Here is a 20,794-nt window from a genome sequence, read left to right as displayed (position 1 = left end):
GTACATCTTTATCTCAGATAATGGAGTTAGAATTTTTACAATCCTTAAAATAGGCAAACCAATTTCAAGATGAGTCTTTTGGTTATTATACATGTCTAAGATGTAATATGGCTGAATATATTAGTGAGACAGAAATAAGATTCTAATAGATTCTTGTTTAAGACAGAAGAGCTTTAGAATCCTGACTCCTGAATCCCGCGTTATCCTCTGCTACATGTTCAGTTTTATAATAACCAGGAGTCTTCAAAATGAAACTCAATGATGCTGTTCAGAGATCCTGGATTGAGTTGGTTTTCTATGGTGAATAATATCCACCTTACAGTTATATCGACAGAAGCTGTATCTCAGCACATAATCAAAACAACGAGTCAAGAAGGACTTTTTGAACGGGTCTTGCCAAAACAGATGTTCATTATACATAGCCTTAGTGGCTATCTATCTAGCTAATGTCTTATGGTTCAATGTTTTAAGATAAACAGTTTAAAAGAAGTAAAGCAAAAAAACTATATATATTTTTTATAATGCTGGTGAGAAACACCACTGGTACATCAAATTCCACAGAGTTTCTTCGAAAATCGAATAACTTTTGATCATCAGAGTAAGTAATGCCAACTCTCCTGATGACCATCTCAAGCAAGGACACGTTGATTGAAATGAAGTCAAATGCTGTCCTTCCACAACATTTCACTTAGTTTATCTCTGGCACACTGCAGAGATTTTAAAAAGCAACAAAAGCATTCTCCTGGCATTCATATTGGCCAAGGCCCTCGTCTTCAGTCCCATGGTAATTTTCTTAAGGGAAAGTAAAGGAGCCATTTTTGTATCCTTTTTGTATGGCGGGCCTTTTCGGGGAGGGCAGCGCGGGGGAATCAGACAGACTAAAAACGAACGAGAGAGAGAGAGAGAGAGAGAATGAAAGAGGGGATGGTGCTCAATGAGGAGCATCAGGACAAACACACACACGTGGACAAAATGAAATCCGTGAGGGACGGGGATGGACGGACCAAATGAAAAGAGTGGAGAGAGAGAGAGAGAGAGAGAGAGGTGCTTGATGCACCCTGAAAGCTATCCAGCATTCATCTCACTTCAAGCAAATGCAAATCACGGCTTGGATGCAGATACAACCTACTTTTAGGACGGGGGAGAAGGAGGAGGGGTGGATTGGGGGGGGGGGGGACAAATGCATTCTGTTTTATTCCCCATTTCCATCTCTCTTTCTCTTTCTCTTTCTTTTCGCCGTGAATTAAACTTCCCCATTTGTTCCCTCCAGACCGGGCAGGGAAAAAAAAAAGCAACTTTACTGAATATTACCCTTTTTTGCTGTGCATATGGTCGCTGTAGTGTTGGAAAGCTAGTGAGGTTGATGCCAGCACAGCGAGCCAGTGAACACCATCTTATGGCTGTGTTTAAAATGGGTCAATTTAATGGTGTCCAGGGCAACAGGGAGAGAAAAAAAAAAAGAAGCCCAGCTGATCTTATTCTACATAGCTGCATAAACAATGGTCAGTGAAGCAAATTAAACAACTCAAGTGACCTGGCAGAGAAACTACTTTTAATGTGATCACATTATTGTTATCAGTCCATTAGAACAGGTAAAAAAGGGGGCGGGACAGCCACCATAACCACGGATGCCCTGTGCTGCAGGAGCATCTCCTTCGATGATTTTGCCTCATTTGAATATCATGCCATAGTTCTAAAGTGCCAGCCTCCTGTTCTGACAGTAACTGTGTATAGGCCACCCAAGCAATGTCCCACTTTTCTAACAGACTTTTCAGAACTACTCTCCATTATACACACAAACTACGATAAGATTATTATCACTGGTGATTTTAACATACATGTTGATAATGGGAACGACTCAAAGGCCCGGGATTTTATGAATCTCTTGAATTCCATGGACTTTACACAACACATCACTGAACCCACTCACAACCGTGGCCACACCCTTGATCTAGTTATTACAAAGGGTCTTACAACTGTTATATCGTCTATCTGTGACCTTGCTCTTTCTGACCACTTTTGTATTTTCTTTACAGCACTGGTACCTAAAGTTAGAAATAGTGCTGAATGTTTTATTAAGAAACGCTATCTTAACTCTGCAGCAGCTGAGAATTTCAAAGTAATGATGAACATAACTAGTGCAAAAAACCCAGATACGGGGCCATCATGTGTTAATGATCTAGTAACTACTCTAAATACAAAATTAAGGACAGCACTTGACTCTGTAGCACCATTGAAACAAAAAAGGTTTTAGCCAAACAAAAAGCTCCATGGAGAAATGAGGAAATTATTAAACTTAAGAGATCCTGCAGAAGGTCTGAGCGTACATGGAGAAAGACCAAGCTACAGGTCCACCTTGATATCTTTAAGGATAAACTTTCAGTCTTTAATAAAGCAATAAGAAATGCTAGGAAGGATCATTTCTCTAATTTGATATCTACAAATTCTAACAATTCCAGGGTCCTCTTTTCAACAATAGACAGCCTTATAAATCCTGCACCTAAAGTAGATGATAGTCTCTTTTCCACCTCCAAATGTGAGGAATTTGCAGCATTCTTCAGAGATAAGATAACGAACATTAGGAAAAATATTGCTCAAGAAATTCCAAATGTCTTGTTTTCTGATCCCCTTCCACCATGCTGTAACAGTATGAGCTTTTTTCCACTGGCTGATATAGAAATGCTGAGCAAAATAGTGTCACAACTGAAGCCGTCTACATGCCCTCTTGATCCCCTTCCCACCAAATTTTTTAAGACCATCTTTGACTCTGTGTCTAAGGACATTCTAGCCATTATAAACTGTTCCCTGCTTACAGGTATTTTCCCATCAGAACTTAAAACTGCCCTGGTGAGACCCCTCCTGAAGAAAAGCAATTTAGACTCTTCAGTTCTAAACAATTTTAGACCCATCTCTAACCTTCCCTTTCTAAGCAAAATCCTGGAAAAAATTGTCTTTAAACAGTTAAATAATTTCCTAGATGCTAACTGTGCATTTGACACCTTCCAATCTGGTTTTCGCTCCAATCATAGCACAGAAACGGCATTAGTCAAGGTTGTAAATGATCTCAGGATTAATGCTGACTCCAAAAAACTATCTGTCTTGGCCCTTCTGGATCTGAGCGCAGCCTTTGATACTGTTGATCACAATATCCTTATTGATAGACTTGAAAATTGGGTTGGCCTCACTGGTCCGGTCCTAAACTGGTTTAGGACCTATCTAACTGGCCGGGAATACTTTGTCGCCCTCGGAGACCACAGCTCAAAAAACATTTGTATGACCTGTGGGGTCCCTCAAGGATCCATTTTAGGGCCCTTACTTTTCAGTCTATACATGCTACCCCTTGGTAGTGTAATTAGGAGGCACAACATCGACTATCATAGCTATGCAGATGACACCCAGCTCTATATTTCTGTAACACCCAACAACTACAGCTCTATTGATTGTTTGGTAAATTGCATTTCTGATATAAATGTATGGATGTCACAAAACTTTCTCCAGCTAAACCAAGATAAAACAGAGGTATTAGTCATTGGTGAAAAAAAACGAGAGAGAGAAACTAACTGCACACTTAAAAACACTAGCACTTAACACCAAGCACCAAGCCAGAAACCTAGGCGTCATACTTGACTCAGATCTCAATTTTGAAACCCATATCAAAAATATAATTAAAACATCTTTTTATCACTTAAGAAACATTGCTAAGGTGCAACCGTTTCTCGCTCAGGCTGACACCGAAAGACTGATGCACGCGTTTATCACGAGCAGGCTAGACTACTGTAACTCGCTTTTGTCTGGTCTACCAAAAAAAGCCATTAGTCAACTACAAACAATACAGAATGCAGCAGCGCGAGTCCTCACTAAAACAAGACGGAGAGCGCACATCACACCAGTATTAAAATCACTGCACTGGCTACCTGTTAGTTTTAGAATAGATTTCAAGGTTCTCCTACTAGTCTATAAATCACTCCATAGTCATGCACCTGAATATATAACAGACATGCTCTCAAGGTACACACCCAGTAGATCCCTGAGGTCCTCCGGCACTGAACTTCTAACAGTTCCAAAAGCCAGGACAAAGAGACATGGGGAAGCAGCTTTTAGTTTCTATGCCCCCAACCTTTGGAACACTCTGCCAGAATACCTAAGAATGGCCGAAACGGTTGAAACCTTTAAACATGCACTTAAGACATACCTCTTTGATCTAGCTTATCACTCACTGTAAAATGTATTTAACATTTATGGAACATTTATTTATTTACTTATTTCTGTCTCTTTTCAAGTATTTGTACCCCCCCCCCCCCCAGCAGCTGTCTCTTAGTTTGACGATAACTGTGCTGAGCAGTCCTTTATGGTGCCAGTGCGGTTAGTACGTAATTTCCTGTTCATTTATCTCTGGCAAAATCTGTGTCTTTTTATAAGTGTTTTGTAACTTGTAAAATGTATTTATTTAACATTAATGTAACATTTATTTATTTATTTATTTACTTATCTGTGTCTCTTTACAAGTGTTTGTAACCCCCCCCCCCCCAGCAGCTTAGTTTGACGATGACCGTGCTGAGTAGTCCTTTACGGTGGCAGTGCGGTTAGTACGTTTATTTTATTTTATTCATTTATCTCTTGAAAATCTGTGTGTTTTATACAAGTGTAACCCCCCCCCCCCCCCCCCCCCTTTTCTTTCCTACTGTGAGGCGCATTGTGTTACTTCCTTGTATGAAATGCGCCGTACAAATAAAGTTTGATTTGATTTGATTTGATTTGATCAGGATGGGGTAGGAGTGCACGCTTATTTAATCCATACGGGTTTGTATTTGGACCAGAATCTGATCTCTATATAGATGCATAAATATTAAAAACTACTGAAACGTGCCTTCAATGGGACTCCATGTGGGTCAAGCGTTCGCTTCTCTGCCACAGCCTCACCTCTCCCCACTGGCCCATTATAAACAGTTCACTGCTATATGGGTTTGGGCTTGATTGATATGCTAAGAGTTACCTCGGTTGGCAGTCTCTTAAGTGATAATCATTCACTGCGCTTTTGATTGGGGGGCCGGCGGGCGGAGGGGGAGGGGGAGGGGCCACGTCCTCATAGCTGCGGGGCCATCCGTTCTCACCTGCCAATACTGTTTGATGAGCTTGCTTATGTGCTCCTCCGACGACGCAGAGTCCCCCGACAGCCAGTGCAGGTAGTCAGCAATCATTGCACTCCTAATGGCAAAGACAGACAAAAGCACACGATCATACTCTCTCTCACACACACACACACACACACACACACACACCACACACACACACACAGAATGCAATGCACAAAGCAGTCAACTTTCAATCAATAGATTGCTACTTTTGAATCCACAGGCCGCATACATATACACACATACACTGTGTACATCCACACACTCACACACCAACACAATTTCAAAACAAACACTGACACACAGAGAAACACACATATCCACTCCTTCGCTCAAACATTTCACAGGTCTGTACAAAACAGAGACATAGCACATATTCAACAAAAGCGCGTGACAACACACACACACACACACACACAGACATACATATACCCAGGGCTCGAAATTGGCACACGCCAAGCGCCAATGGCGTGTAGATTTTTGGGCTGGCGACTAAATTGTGTCCGATGCCCCGCCACTTGGCGAGTGACATTGCGGAGTACAGCGCCCGACTACCGCTCCCGTCATGGTTAAAAATAGCTTGCAAGGCCAACACGAACAGTGGGAGAGAGTTCTAAGAATTTCTATACAACTATAACAATTTGCCCGCGAATACAAAGTTTATAAAGTTCTAATATTTTGAGCGCAAATCAAAAGTTGAAACAGACTAACTTACTTTACCACACGCAAAGGTAAACGTCAGTGGGCTTTAACCGGTCAGCTGTCAGCTAGAATCCAGAAGTTCGTTGTCTCTGAATGATGTTAGCAGCAGCTAAGCAGCTAGCTATCCTAGCCTGTCACCCTACTGGATCCATCATTCGATAATATGATTTCGAGCTTGTCTCCACTATTGTTGTGCAATGATATCCCCTGTCCTCCCGTCTCCCGATAAATTAAACTATTTTTTGCGTGCTAGCTATCGCTAGCTAGCATGGGGAGTTGCCATTGACTAGCGAGCTACAAACGTCAGCCAACAATGCAAAATCAAATGATATGGCAGAAACAACGTCAATACCAGGCTGTTTAGTTACATTACATGGAAACCAGCCATCAAGTACATGGAATTGAGTTGTATTATTGTCAACACAAGTTTTTTGTTTTATTTTTCGTTTCAGGCTCTGGGCTCTGTAAAGCGCCTTGAGACAATTGTACTGTTCTGGGGCTATATAAATAAAATTGAATTAAATTTATAAATTATTTAAAAGTAAAATTAGTTGATTTTGTTTAATCCATTCTGAGAGTGATTAACAATGATATTAAAATCATAGGTAAAGGTTGTTTAAGTCAAACAATGTCAGAGTAGGTCTGAAATGCCAGGTTTAATTTTGGCCGGTAAAAAATATGATTGGCTGGTAATTTATTTCATCTACCAGCCATTTTGGCTGGTAAGCCAAAAAGTTAATTTCGAGCCCTGCATATACCCACAGACACACACAACTGGTGGATTGTGAGTCACCAAGGTGCTGTCTCTTTCCCCTTCTCTTCTCCCACACTTCCATGCAGCCGCGGCCAGACCAAGTGTGCATTAGCAAGCTATTTCCAATGTGTCAGCCTGTGAAGACAGGGACCAAAAAAAAAACCTGACTTCCTTTGTTTTTGAATCTCTCTCTCTCTTTTGTCAGCAGCCATATTTGTCAAGAAGAGAGGGAATATTGGTTGGCACGTAGAAGCTTTTATCCAGGTTTTTTTTCCCCTTCAGTACTCTTTTTTCAGACTAATTGTCCTGCTACCAGAAAATAACACAGATTGGTCATGGCATGTTAAAAAGAAAGAAAATTGAAATAGCCTCTTTCTTGTCCCAGCTCTCTGATCTCCTTGCCACCATGGCAGTAAGTATATCTTATACATGTGAGGAGTTTTATCACTAAAATGATTTGCAGGTTCAGGCAGTCTTTATCTTTCAAAAGAGGTCCTATTTGGGTTTGGCCTATACTTATATGCATCATCACACTGACCAGTGGTAGCAGTGACAGGAGGGTTAGATTTTCTATTGGTTTGCCATGGTTTGGTAGTAGAAAGGGTGAAACAAGCATCAGTGTCGTGCCATCTTCAGAGCACAACGCTCATCAATGTTATTTAAGCATGTCTTCATAACATTACAGGAGTTACAACCAATTCAAACCTAGTTATCTCTTTAGGAATGTGAGGATTTACTGCAATTATTTATATTCATTTGCTGCAAAAAAAAGCCAAAGAGAGATGATTGTGTTTCCACACAATTCTAGCTGCCAGAGAATGGTTCTGGTAGAGTAACCAAGTCCTCTTCAGGAGGGAAGGTGATATGACTCTGATCCGAGTACGAACCTTGGGCAAAGTACATCTCCTTTGCCCCGGGTTTATGCCTTGCCTGGCTACAGGTCATCATATTAGCCTCCACAGCCTGGCCAACCTCGACCAGAGACCTTAATCAAGGGGAATTCTTTTCGCTCTCCCCTTGCTTTCGACCTCTGCTTGTACAGACAAGTTGTTCAGCACCTCATTTTCAAACCAAGGTGAAACCTTTCAATGCAGAGAGAACTTGACCCTTGTACAAAGCATGGATGACAACCACCAACTCAGGGGAAGTGCTCAACCCAGGATGAAAACATGTGAAAACTGGAGTTGAACTACCACAGCATGAAAGCCCAGTGCAGCTTTTCTTTCAGTTTGGAAATGAATATTGGACCTTACTGGTCTTATACACTTTCAAACCAAGGTGAAACCTTTCAATGCAGAGAGAACTTGACCCTTATACACTCTTCAATTGAGTAAGTCATAAATACACTTAATCACCTTTCAACTTTGTTTTATCCATGAAGCTAGCCTTTTTTGTAATTTTACACACTCAACCCATTTTAAAAGAAAGACAACTTCTAACAAAGTGGGGCCCAAAATCCATAATGTCTTTCAGTGTTATCACAATGATTTCACATGGATCACAGCCTTTCATTAGCTGGTGATGATTCTTTTTTTTAAATGACAAGCGTGTATTACTTGTATGTAGCTTGTACTAGCTATTCATTTTGAGAGCTATTTAAGATGCCAATTGTTTTTCTGAACTCATGCCATGTGAAATGACTGTGTCTAAACAAGGGGTGGGGCGAGGGGCTGACTGTGGCGGGGCGAGGGGCTGACTGTGGTGGGGCGAGGGGCTGACTGTGGAGGGGCGAGGGGCTGTGGTGGGGCGAGGGGCTGACTGTGGTGGGGCGAGGGGCTGACTGTGGTGGGGCGAGGGGCTGACTGTGGTGGGGCGAGGGGCTGACTGTGGTGGGGCGAGGGGCTGACTGTGGAGGGACTGTGGTGGGGCGAGGGGCTGACTGTGGTGGGGCGAGGGGCTGACTGTGGTGGGGCGAGGGGCTTGTGCTGAAATGTCCCCATGTGGGGGGAACCGTGGTGGTGTAAGTGCTGCTCAGAAGCTGCATAGCATGCTGAGACCACTTAACGATAATCCCTAGGATTAAACATTTGATCCTTATACTCAAAGCGATGGCGACTGCTCAAACGAACACCCTATGCTGGACGTGCTGTTTGCCGTTGGGGGTGAAGCCGTCTCTGTGGCCTGGGGGAGGTGGCTGTTTGTGTTGGGAGTGAGCGTGTCCAAAACAGCCAGGCCTCAGGGTGAGCGAGGGTTGTCTGTGTTTGAACAGCCTATTGACGTCTGATGGGCCCAGAGGACACCTCACTGTCCAGAAACCACCTTCAGGTCACACATCCTGGAGTGTCTTCAGAAAATCGTAGGCTTTGACAACCCTCCCAAATGCGTTTGTCGATACCGTTTGGCTCCATGGGTGAGTTTGAGCCAAGCCGAGCGGGTAGGTAGGGTTCGGATACGAACGTCCACACTAACTGAACGTGCGAAGATTACCCCCGAGGCACCTGGGACAGATTTACTGCAGTCGTATTGACGAGTTTAATCATAGTTGAAGACCCCTCACGGGCGCTTTCTGTCCGGGTCGATAGAGCAAAACCCTGGGGTGCTCATGCAAATCAAACACTTCCAAACAGTTTGGGAGACACATCCACTTCTTCTCTCTGTGATGGAATTGTTAGTGGAGTGGTATTGCCCTGACTCAGATGGTAGGTTCCATCAGCTACGTCCACTAGTCCCTGACGCGTGTGTCCCGTGTGTCTGGTCCACAGTGCTAACAGCTGGAGAAAGCCCTTTCCCCTTATATTATCACAGCTTTGGCTGCAAGGCAAGCTTTAATGCTATTTTAAAAGTCCTGTCATGCCACTAGTAAGCCACGTTAGCACGGAGCTATAAAAAGCACTTGCCAATAATGTAAATTTACCGCTTAATCCGTGTCTCTCAGTGGCAGAGGTAACAGGGTGATAACAGTCAATAATTCTATTACACGAGAGTTCCCCCCTCTATTGAGTGATGAGGCTGAGTGTGTGTGCGGCTGCATCCCTCTTTAGAAAAATAGCTCCACAGCTGAGAAATCGGTTGGACTCAACAGTGGGCCACGAGGCTACACCTGTTTCTATCCCCAAAGCAGCCTTTAACCCTTTTCCTGAAGACAATGCATTATAAGGAAATCCCCTCCTGCAATGTTGCCGCACAGTCGGTATGACATTGTTCACTTCAGTTGGCAGACAAGGGTCTCAAGTTAATTTCAAAGTGCTTATTATTCCATTCTTCCTGCTCCCGGCCCTGAGCAGAGGGAGAAAAATAAGATGTTGTCAAAGAGGTAGACAAAAGGGGAAGGAGGCAGAAGAGAGAGAGTGAAGGGAAAAGAGGAGGAAGAAGACAAAAAAAAAGAAATCAGGTCTGCAACTTGGAGTCTGATTCCCAAGCCAGTCACTTTATATCAAGATAATAACCAGTTTGACAGCCTGAGCCTTCTGTGACTGCGCAGCAGAGAAACGGAAGACGAATGTGTCATTACGGCTGGTTGCGGGGAGCCTCAAGCCGGTGACAGACTAATATGTCCTCATGAAATGAGAAGTGCTGGGTGGAAGAGGTAGGCCCAGTGGTCACAGGTGGACCACAGGCAGCGCCCCGCCACTTCCCACTGCTCTGCACTCTATGATAACAGGCTTTGGGGTCTCTGGTCGCTCCCAGCCCTGACAAGCCTTCAAAGGAGCAGAGGGAGAGAGAAAAGGGAAAGAGGGAGCGAAAAAACAAAGAAGGGGAGAATAACAGAGAGGAGAGAGATGAGTGAGTGAGTTGAGTGAGTGAGTGAGTGAGTGAGTGAGTGAGTGAGTGAGTGAGTGAGTGAGTGAGTGAGTGAGTGAGTGAGTGAGTGAGTGAGTGAGTGAGTGAGTGAGTGAGTGAGTGAGTGAGTGAGTGAGTGAGTGAGTGAGTGAGTGAGTGAGTGAGTGAGTGAGTGAGTGAGTGAGTGAGTGAGTGAGTGAGTGAGTGAGTGAGTGAGTGAGTGAGTGAGTGAGAGAGAGAGTGAGTGAGTGAGTGAGTGAGTGAGTGAGTGAGTGAGTGAGTGAGTGAGTGAGTGAGTGAGTGAGTGAGTGAGTGAGTGAGTGAGTGAGTGAGTGAGTGAGTGAGTGAGTGAGAGAGAGAGAGAGAGAGAGAGAGAGAGAGAGAGAGAGAGAGAGAGAAGAAAGGCCATGTTCTCTCAAATTTCCACTGAGGTATGCAGGACAAAGGTATGCTGAATGAAAGACGGCCACATACTTCACAAAGTCATACAAGCGTGGAGATTGGCATCGCGCACTCTGCATTGTTTTCTTTTGGTGTCAGCATTTTGAGAATTCTTGGCTCTCCCAGTGCGGTGGGAGTTGGCATGCAGTGCTTTTCACCCACCTCCCCCTCCCCCTCCCCCTCCCCACAACCCAGCACAAAATCAAAATTAAAAAAGCCCCACAGCGCTGCATATCTGACATTTAATATTGGTGCTTTCAGACCTCAAATACAAATATGTCCTTAATAATTCCTTTGAGACTGTGACAAAGGGACCATAGAGAAGACCCCAGTCTTCATAGCTATGCAGCAGCTCCACATGATTACGTGTTGTGACCTCACTGTTGTCACAGAGAGCCTTACAATGTGCGGAGCTGCGGAATAAAAGAAGCCTTCATAAAGGCAGGCAGCAGAGAAACATTACGGCAGAGCAGTTCTGGTATCCGGTGATTTTTCCGCAGCTCCATCCATCAGAGGCAAAGTCTCCGTTAGCCCATCATCTCTGACAGAAAGCCACAGCGAACAGCATCCTTAATTGCCAAAATGGGCTAATTAAGATGTCTAGGGGAAAGAATCATACCCTGAAACGCGCTTTTCACATAAAGAAAAAAGCATCAAGTAAGATGAAATAACAATGTAACAAAACGAGCTGTCAGGACATGTACATGATGTCAAGGAAGTAACAATGCTCCAGTCAATCAAAGCGTGGTCAGTCTGTATCTATAGCAAGCTCCCCCCGTCAATGGCAAGTATAAAGGCAAACACTTCACTGCAGAAGACATTTTCCATATGCAGTAATGGGGACAATCCATTTCTATGAAAGCCACCAACCAGCAAAAAAAGCAGTATGAACTGAAATAGCTTTTTAATAGTTTTTATTTTGAGCTTAATTAAAAATGAATGCAGTGTTTCTGACGACTGCTCTGGAACACAGACGTCCATGGCACTGTAGCACTATATCACAGTAATACAAGGTTTAGCCTGCATGGATGCGGTGTGCTGCCTGCCCTTTGCATACACAGTGGCCAAGTTCCTGGAAAAGCCATTAGCATGCACTCCTCCCTGACAGGAGGCATCCCTCAATTTGTTAATCTGCGATGATTGGAGCGTGGGGGGTGGGGAACGGGGGGGGGGGGGGATGGGGGGCTTTGGACAGGGAGGTGCAGAGATGCTGATTGGCCACTTTGGAGAGGTCCTGAGCGAGCGGCGTCAGCACGGGCCGACCGCAGGGGAGCCGACTGGACGGCTGCTTGAACACCATCCCAACCGTGTGACTGAGCACCGTCCCGTCCCGTCCCGTGTGTCCTGTGTGCTCGTCCTGCCACTGGACAGACAGGTACAGCACAGGCCAGTGCCACCCTCTGTGCTCTCCAGGCAGAGAAGCCGGCAGTTTAAGTTTGAGAAGACCAGTGTTCAACCTTACATCATCCACTCTTACGCCAGCAAATGTGATGACTTCCCACAAACATAACAACTGTTGCCTACCACAATAACTATATATACAAGTAATATTTACAAACATAATAACCGTTGCATACCACAATAACTATATTTACAAGTAATAACTCATTTACAAACATAATAACTGTTGCCTACCACAATAACTATATATACAAGTAATAACTAATTTACAAACATAATAACTGTTGCCTACCACAATAACTATATATACAAGTAATAACTCATTTACAAACATAATAACTGTTGCCTACCACAATAACTATATTTACAAGTAATAACTCATTTACAAACATAACAACTGTTGCCTACCACAATAACTATATATACAAGTAATAACTAATTTACAAACATAACAACTGTTGCCTACCACAATAACTATATACAAGTAATAAGTCATTTACAAACATAATAAATACCATCAAATGAAATGTCCTCAAAATATAACCCTTAGAATGCATTGAGTATTGTCAACTGTTGCCTACCATAATAACTATATATACAAGTAATAAGTCATTTACAAACATAATAATTATTATGTTTGCAAGAAGTTGTTACGTTTGTGGGAAGGAAACATTTTCAATTACCTCTACTGTAATAAATCACAAATACAGGGACATTCTAGCAGTTATATCAGTTGTAAAAGTATGTTGTCACAAATCTTCGCCATCAAATGAAATTTCCTCAAAATATAACCCTTAGAATGTATTTCATTTTTAGATTGACTGAGTATTGTCAGTTTTAAAATGTTTTGTCAAAATTGTAATAACCGACAAACGCATTACATCATTACATGATAACATTCTGCACCTTATCCAGAATGGACTGAATGTCTGAATGTATTGTGTCTAATAATCATACAGACAGTTTCCTCTGCCATGTGTTGGCTTTGTGTCTTCACCTTCCTAACTGGTTTCGGGGAATTCCTCACTATTGGGACTGGGGTGTTTGGCTTCAGCAAGAGAGGACAGACTACGACCATCATGAGGGAGTTCAGCTTCAGCAAGAGAGGACAGACTACGACCATCATGAGGGACATCAGCCTGACCAGCACTGGAAAGGTTGGCAGTAGAAGATTATCTTAGATTGATCCTGTCATACATCTGTGTTTGCAAGACAGAGCCCTTTGTATCAATCTGATTCTTTTGGTCAAAAGAAAATGTTAAATAGCACCTTTGCCTCCAACTGTAGTCTGTCAATAGTCTGTCAATAGACTGACCAAATCTACCTATTTGGTTTGAAAATAAACCAATCCTAAATAGGGTAAAATAGATCCTACAACACAGTGCACTTTGGGGAAAAAAACCTCTGAAATACTGATGGTAAAAATGCAAAGCCCGTAGGATGACTTGTCAATTTGATATTCAGTTAATCCTTCGGGGTTTCAATTAGAAAAACCTTGCTACACAGTTGAACTACAACAATGTAACATTTTCCATCAATCACAGAGGCACTAACCACACAGGTGCATTTCTGTCAATGTAGTGAGACAATAGTCCACACATACACACACACACACACACACACACACACACACACACACACACACACACACACACACACACACACACACACAAACACATGCATGCAGCTACACGCGTGCACACACACACTTACACATGCACAATAAGAATCCATGTCCACTCAATTTTGCAGTTTGGCCTCTAACTATAAGATGGACACAGACTCATATAGATTGAACACTCAATCAATCTAAAAATTTAAAAATCTAAAGAGAGAAGATTGTATGGTCTGGAAATTTCATTAGAGGGCGATGATTTTTGACAAACATACTCTTTCAACTGATTTAGCAGGTAGCATGTCACTATATTTGTTACTTATGTAATAAATAAATGTTACCTTCTTAAAAACATAATAACTTCCCACAAACGTAATAATTGTGAGCACTATCTTCATTACTTTGGTAAGTGCCACAGCACAATGCAGTCTCTCAGCTTCCTTTTAACCGGATGCAAACATTACAGCAGAGATGTCTAGAGAGAGCTAGAGAGGCTGCACAAGGTTCTTGAGTTCTATTAAGAGTAAGAGAGTGTTCGGAGTGTTCTATTAAGAGAGTGTTCGGAGTGTTCTATTAAGAGAGTGTTCGGCGGCATAAGGCATGTCAATGACAAACACTTCAGAGGGAATATTTCAACCACACGCCGCCACTCCACTACAACCACAGGATAAAGGGACCACCATGCAGGAAGGTAAAAGTGAAGAAATAACCAAAGAAGAAGCTATGGAAAAGGAGGGGAATAACAAAGGACTGGGGGGGGGGGGGGGGGGGGATAAGATGAATGAATAAAGGAAGAAGATGGAGGGAAAAAGACAAAGATGAACAGAGCACAGAGCAGCAGGAGGGGAGGACGAGGAGAAAGACAGACGGGACGAGCACACTTCAGGACTCTACCCATGGTGCCGCTGAGGCAAAATGGTTCAATAATGATAAAAGAAGAGAAATGACACCCACAAAAAACAAATGGCTTCGCGGCAGAGCGTTTGGCCATGCCGTTTGGCAACGGCGATGGCTTTTAACAATTTATTACTGAACCGTTCAATAACAAACGGGTGTCTGTCAGGAGTAAGGGACTACTAATGGCCACATGAAAAGTTGATAATCATATCATTAAGATGCAAATGGCATATTAACAACACAGTGGCTGTGGGAAGAGACGGCGCACAGTATCTGGGTGACGTGGCCATTAGAAATCAATGTGATTATGGGCCCTCCAACGGGGCCCCTCTCCTCACTGACACCACGGCCCCAAAGAGTCAGTATTTATGGATCTCTGGGAAACACATTTCCCCTGGAAGGGCAGATGGAACAGCCGCAACGTGACAACCCGCTGAGCCAACATGTGTTTCCTCCCCTGCCTTCTAAATGAACTCGGGGCCCGAGCGGATCCGTCTTCATTTTCTCCGGCTGAGGAGCCGTGAGGAAAGCCCACTCCTTCCTCCTCCCCTCATGGCTCCCCTGCTCAGGCCTGCCCTCCCACCTGCCCAGTCCGGCCCGCTAGGCCATCATTCAGTGGGACTCACCTCACTGCCTCACAGGGGTTCCCCAGCAACCGGTATGCCATGGCCTGACGGAGGTGGCTGCGGAACTGCACAGGGTTCAGGTGGATGCTCCTGGAGATGGACAAGAGATTAAACACACTGGTGAGCGTGGTTGCATCCTGACTGAGTTAAGTCCTTTTGGAAACACAGCATACATACATACATACATACATACATACATACATACATACATACATACATACATACATACATACAAACAAACAAACATACAGTATATACATACAACTAGTCTACAACTAGAATTGTAGCAAACACTCATATATCATTTTCAAAACTCAATTTCCCTCATTTCTATCTGACAGAACACAGATACAGTGGAACCCCCGTATCCACTGATTCGGTAGCTACAGCTTTAGTTGTCCGCATTTGCATTTATTTTATTATTAGTTATTACCATGTGTCATTTCTAAATGAGACTTCATCTTAGGTATGTATATCCATAAAGAACAAGCTATATAGGGTGTTCATTACTATCCGTGGTCGGCCTTGGAACGCGCCCTCCGCATACGCACTACTGTACCTTCAGACAAACGAGTCTCAACAAAACATTAAGTTGCTTCCTATTACGCAACCATTGCTTCTTATTATACAACCATTATATAAACCTTATTTTACCTATTGACTCGAACTGCCTTTGAAGACCATAGCAAAGCACACAAAGCCTGATGCGATACTAAAGCTTCTGGATTGAGCTGTTCCCCAAAAACAAATTATGCCAATCCGACATTATTGCAGGTCATTGAATCTCACAAAAAAAATTGATGTTGCCATTCACTGTGCCACACAATGATGACAACCGCATTTCAGCCAGGAAACTCCCAGAATATGTTTATGAGCTTTATTTATGTAAATGACAGAGTAGTATGTTTGGTCTTGGCGGACTACACCTGTTTAAGCTGCTGCTGCTGTTGCTGTTAGATGCAGCTGCCACCAACTTAGTGGCGACCGATGTAGAACTACTGCTGCTGGATTTGGCTGCTGCTGCTGCTGTTAAGTTAAGTTAAGTTAAGTTAAGTTAAGTTAAGTTAAGTTAAGTTAAGATGAGATGAGATGAGTGCAAAGACACCCCTGGCCCAAGCAGATCCAAGCAGGCGGAGCTGGGGAGGAGGGAGCACGAGACACGTTGATAAGTGTAGAACAGCTGCATGGCTGTACGGATTAGAAACAAGTTGTGTTGGGGTGTCAGAAGCTGACTGGCTCAAACACTAGAAGACCAATCAACAGTGCCACGCAGAGTTTCATTTTGAATAAAACATGCTAATTGATTGTAAGGGATTCCTCAAATATATTTGGGTTTCATTTGCAACCCTATCCGTATCCCCACCTCGTCTTTCTAGGTCGACATCTCGATAGGCTGTGTTCCTCTCTGAAGACAAAACAGCTCCCTGAGCCCACCTGCCTGCGCTGCTCCGGGCACACCAACCTACATCTTTACGGCTGCTTGTCTGCGTGTTTTCAAGTGCAACACAACGACAAAACTCCCAGCAGCAGTATGACAAGCTTTGCAGATGTGCTCCAAAGACTGCCGCTGCGGTGAACGTGTGCCATGCTCGATTCTCGCTCAGGCAGCAAGCCCTCCCACCCGTCCCCCCCCACCCCCCATCCACCCTTTCTCCCTGCCACTATCAAGCTCTTTCCCAGCAGCTTGCCAGCAATGATAGCCAACTTTGAAGCCCCATTAATTGCTGTGCCTCCCGCCCTGTCATCCCTTGTTGGAACATGCTGGGCGTTCCTCCCTGTGCACACAGTTTGGTGAGCGGCGGCACCACCACCACTGGCCCGGGCAAATTAATTGCATGTTTCCGGCGCCTTAAATGTGCTGATTATGGAGCAGGTTGTCTGTAATTAAAGAGCTCCTGACAGACCGCCTTTGATGAGGGCTGATAAATCGCCATTCCAGAGAGGTGGAGTAAAAAAAATGACTCACCCCCCCCCCTCCTCTCTTCCCCCTCACTCTCTTTTCTACCAACCCCCTGGGAATCTCAGTCTCTCTCTCTCCCTCCTTCTCTCTATTTAACCCTCTACCAAAAAAAACACTGTACTAACTTTTGTTGTTTGCAAACTCATCCTACCTCCACTGCCAACCCACGCACGCACTGCATTTTCCTGAATAATTCACCATTCCGGAACATTTCAGCTATTAAGTGCTAGCATCATTAACCTATAAAAGCTTTCCATTTTGCCCGCTGACCTGGGCGTTCTCTGCCAGGCACCCTCAATGCCAAAATGCCTGACATCTCCTATCCTAGGAATCCTATCAAATCACACACATATGTGGACCAAAGATGCATTACTATGGCTGAGCATACTGTTGGATAAAAAAAAGTTGAAGAGGTTTAAGAACAAGACATAAAGCAAAGCAAAGAGAAGACTCTCAGTGCAGACTCCTTCCTGAACCCTGGCTGGGAACACACGGTAGCATCTGGGGCAGGAAAAATAAGGTGCTTATTTTTTATTTAGAGACCTGGGAGTGAAACAACAACTTCAATAACAACACACACACGCGTGCGCGCGCGCACACACACACACACACACACACACACACACACACACACAGGTATCTGACACAACTGTGTCTACATTTTTTTAGCCAGAGGTCTTAACTGAGGCCCAGAGCGTAAGCCGTACTCCACGTTCCTTCCTGCTACAAACTAGGTGACATTAGTCATGGTTTTAGGCAGTGCATCACTGATAGACACATGTAAACAACACACACAAACACGTACCAAACACACAGGGACTAATGGTTTAGGTAATTACCCCATTACAATCTTCACCAGGTCACAGCAGTGGCAATGTCTGTCCTTGTTTTCCTGCTGTTCCTGCTCATTTTTTAAACATAGCATCTGATTCACATGGGCTTTTAGATGCATTTCATTAGTTCCACCCAGAACCATTACATTTAGTAATTAATCATTACAATTAGTTAAATTGTTTTGCTTGTGTGTTCTAGGCCTGGGAAAAATGTAGTCACAGGGAGGATTGGTTGGCCCAAGAAAACTGTGTTTACAAAAAACTAGTTTTTTTCCAATGGTATTTTAGACGTTCTACTCAATCTCTAGTCACTATTTTATGATTTTGGTTGACATGAAACACAAATTGCTGTGACTGTATTCCCAACAGCCAAACATAGTTCTGCCTGACATTTCTGCCAAGCTTGAGGCAGCACCATCTGGAAGACGTGGGCGATGATCACACCATCACAACTGTTTACGCATCTTTGGAGGGTGAGTTTGGAAAACCCTGAATGTTTCATACAGAAAACAAACATACCCAACTATTTGGATCTTTTACCACCATAATGTAGCCTACTGTACAAGGCTGCGCTATCACTGTCAGATGTTATTCACGGCCACCCAATTTCATCCGAATGCAACCAATTACCAGCGTGTGGGCTGGCTTTTTAAAATGTTAATTGCACCCATTAATCTAGTCCCTGCGTGATACTCTCTGGGAGAGCCAATTATTTTATTATTATTTTGGCCAAAACATCTTTTTTCCCCTCTGTCTCCCGAACCGTGGCTATTGGGGAACCATGACCAGAGAAAAAAAAAAAAAAAAGTACTGACATACAGTGGCATTTACATTCTATAGCTGTGTGTTAAGTATATGTACAATTCATCTGATTCATAAATTGGCTGTAAAAATATGTTGTGACTAAATGTAACAAACTGGGACAGCATGTCTATTGTATGTGTGCAGATGTGTGTACAAATGTTTACTAAAAGTGAATAAAAAAATTATGTCTGTCGTTCTCTAACACTGACAAAATCATTCTCCCTTCCCTTACAGAGGAAATGGTGCCAGAGTCTCAAAATGATTGTTTATAGATGACAAACTTGCGGTGTGTCAAGGAGGAAACCTTCTTGTTAGAGATTCGGCATACACAACCTGGAGACACAGACATACACCGCCCCAGAATCTGAAAGCAGCACTGAGAACATTGTCATCGCAGTGAGTTCAAAGACCACAACATGGTATTTTTATCTGAATTGTTTTGTCGTGTTGCCGGTGTCTATCCCACATAAAGAAACTAATATATACAAAATCCTTTTAGCAAGAATCGACAAAGCCTTCTTTGATCGAATCTCGCTCCTACACTCATCCCCTTCAAAGCCAGCACAGGCAGAGGAAGAGGAAAGGAGAGACTGCTGAAAAAAAAAGACGCCACAACCAACTTATTTTCTGCCAATACACTAATGACACAGCCAGCAAATGTAACACACTGAGGCATCCATCCATCCATCTGGGACTTAAAAACACAGGCTCCGTTATGCTTATTGCCGATCTGCTACTGGCACTGTGAACTCTGGAAACCTTGGAGATCTCAAAATACTTAGATCGTGCAGCACACTATTTTGGAGAAAATACTCTGCCAAATTGGAAAGCCAAATGCCAGTCTATCTGAAAATGACATCAGTAAAAAATCTGCATATTTTCTGAAATAAGAAAAAAATATCAGGTTCTGGGGAGTTGTGACCAGTGGCGGCTGGTGATTTCTTTTTTTTGGAAGGGGCGCAGTTGGGCGGTGCGGTTTAAATAGCACTCCACAATGAGAAAAAAAACACACAAGAGAGGTTTTGAGTAGAATATATTAAAAAACAAAGATTTATTTCATGAAAACACAGTGCTCAACACTGTCCATTAACAACTCTCAACAAACTGTAAAATTGGGCATGAGAGGTTTAGAGCAGAATGGTTTAAGAAACATTGGGTTGGGTTCCAGAGGTTTAAACATTGGGTACTAGAGGTTTAGAGTAGACTAGATTCAGAAACATTGGATACTAGAGGTTTAGAGCAGAATAAATTCAGAAACATTGTGTACAAGAAGTTTAAAACAGAGTAGATTAAAAAAACACAGGGTGTAGGTTTAGAGCAGAATAGAGTGAGAAAGACTGGATGATACTAGAGGTTTAGAGCAGAATAGATTCAGAAACACTGGTTGATACTAGAGGTTTAGAGCAGAATAGATTCAGAAACACTGGATGATACTACATGTTTTCGAATGCCAATTCGATACACTTTGTCCAACTGCTCTGTCTTCCAAAGAGGTTTAGCTTCAGGCTGTTATTTAGATGGCTAAGGCCAGATTCATGCTTTTACATTTTTCAGTAAAGTGTTTTAGATCCCTCATTCCCGTTGTAATCCAGAGTGTTTCAGACCCAGGACTTTGGAACAACAGACAGGGGAAACAAAAAAACGCATTACTAACTGAACAACCAGCTAACCAACTCCGCTTAGCATAGCCTACAGGTTTGACGAGAAGCTCCGGGTGCTATCAGTGGTCTGCTGCTGAATGTTTATATCCGGACGTTCGGGTCACAAGTCTTTCACTCTCTTCTTGTCAACATCTAATCGTCGATTAAACGGTGTTTCACATAAAGATACCACAGAGTTTTAGGCACCGATGTCGCCATATACACAAAACCAACGTTTCTGCTAGCTATGCTGCTCTCCTACTCTCCTA

The 20,794-nt window shown here is 43.2% G+C and overlaps 1 protein-coding gene across 1 annotated transcript in view; it reads right to left on the bottom strand.

Moving 5' to 3' along the window:
* LOC105913155 (spermatogenesis-associated protein 16) overlaps positions 1-20,794 on the bottom strand; it is a 53,516-nt gene that overhangs the window by 25,834 nt on the left and 6,888 nt on the right. The window contains exons 4-5 of the mRNA XM_042708946.1: positions 15,289-15,378; positions 5,112-5,205 (exon numbers count right to left, since the gene is read on the bottom strand). Coding sequence (XP_042564880.1) covers positions 5,112-5,205; positions 15,289-15,378 — 184 coding nt within the window. The remainder of the gene's footprint in view (positions 1-5,111; positions 5,206-15,288; positions 15,379-20,794) is intronic.

Source organism: Clupea harengus, chromosome 10 (assembly GCF_900700415.2).
Source record: "Clupea harengus chromosome 10, Ch_v2.0.2, whole genome shotgun sequence".
NCBI classification, from domain to species: domain Eukaryota; kingdom Metazoa; phylum Chordata; class Actinopteri; order Clupeiformes; family Clupeidae; genus Clupea; species Clupea harengus.
This window is presented reverse-complemented; position numbering and strand designations above follow the sequence as displayed.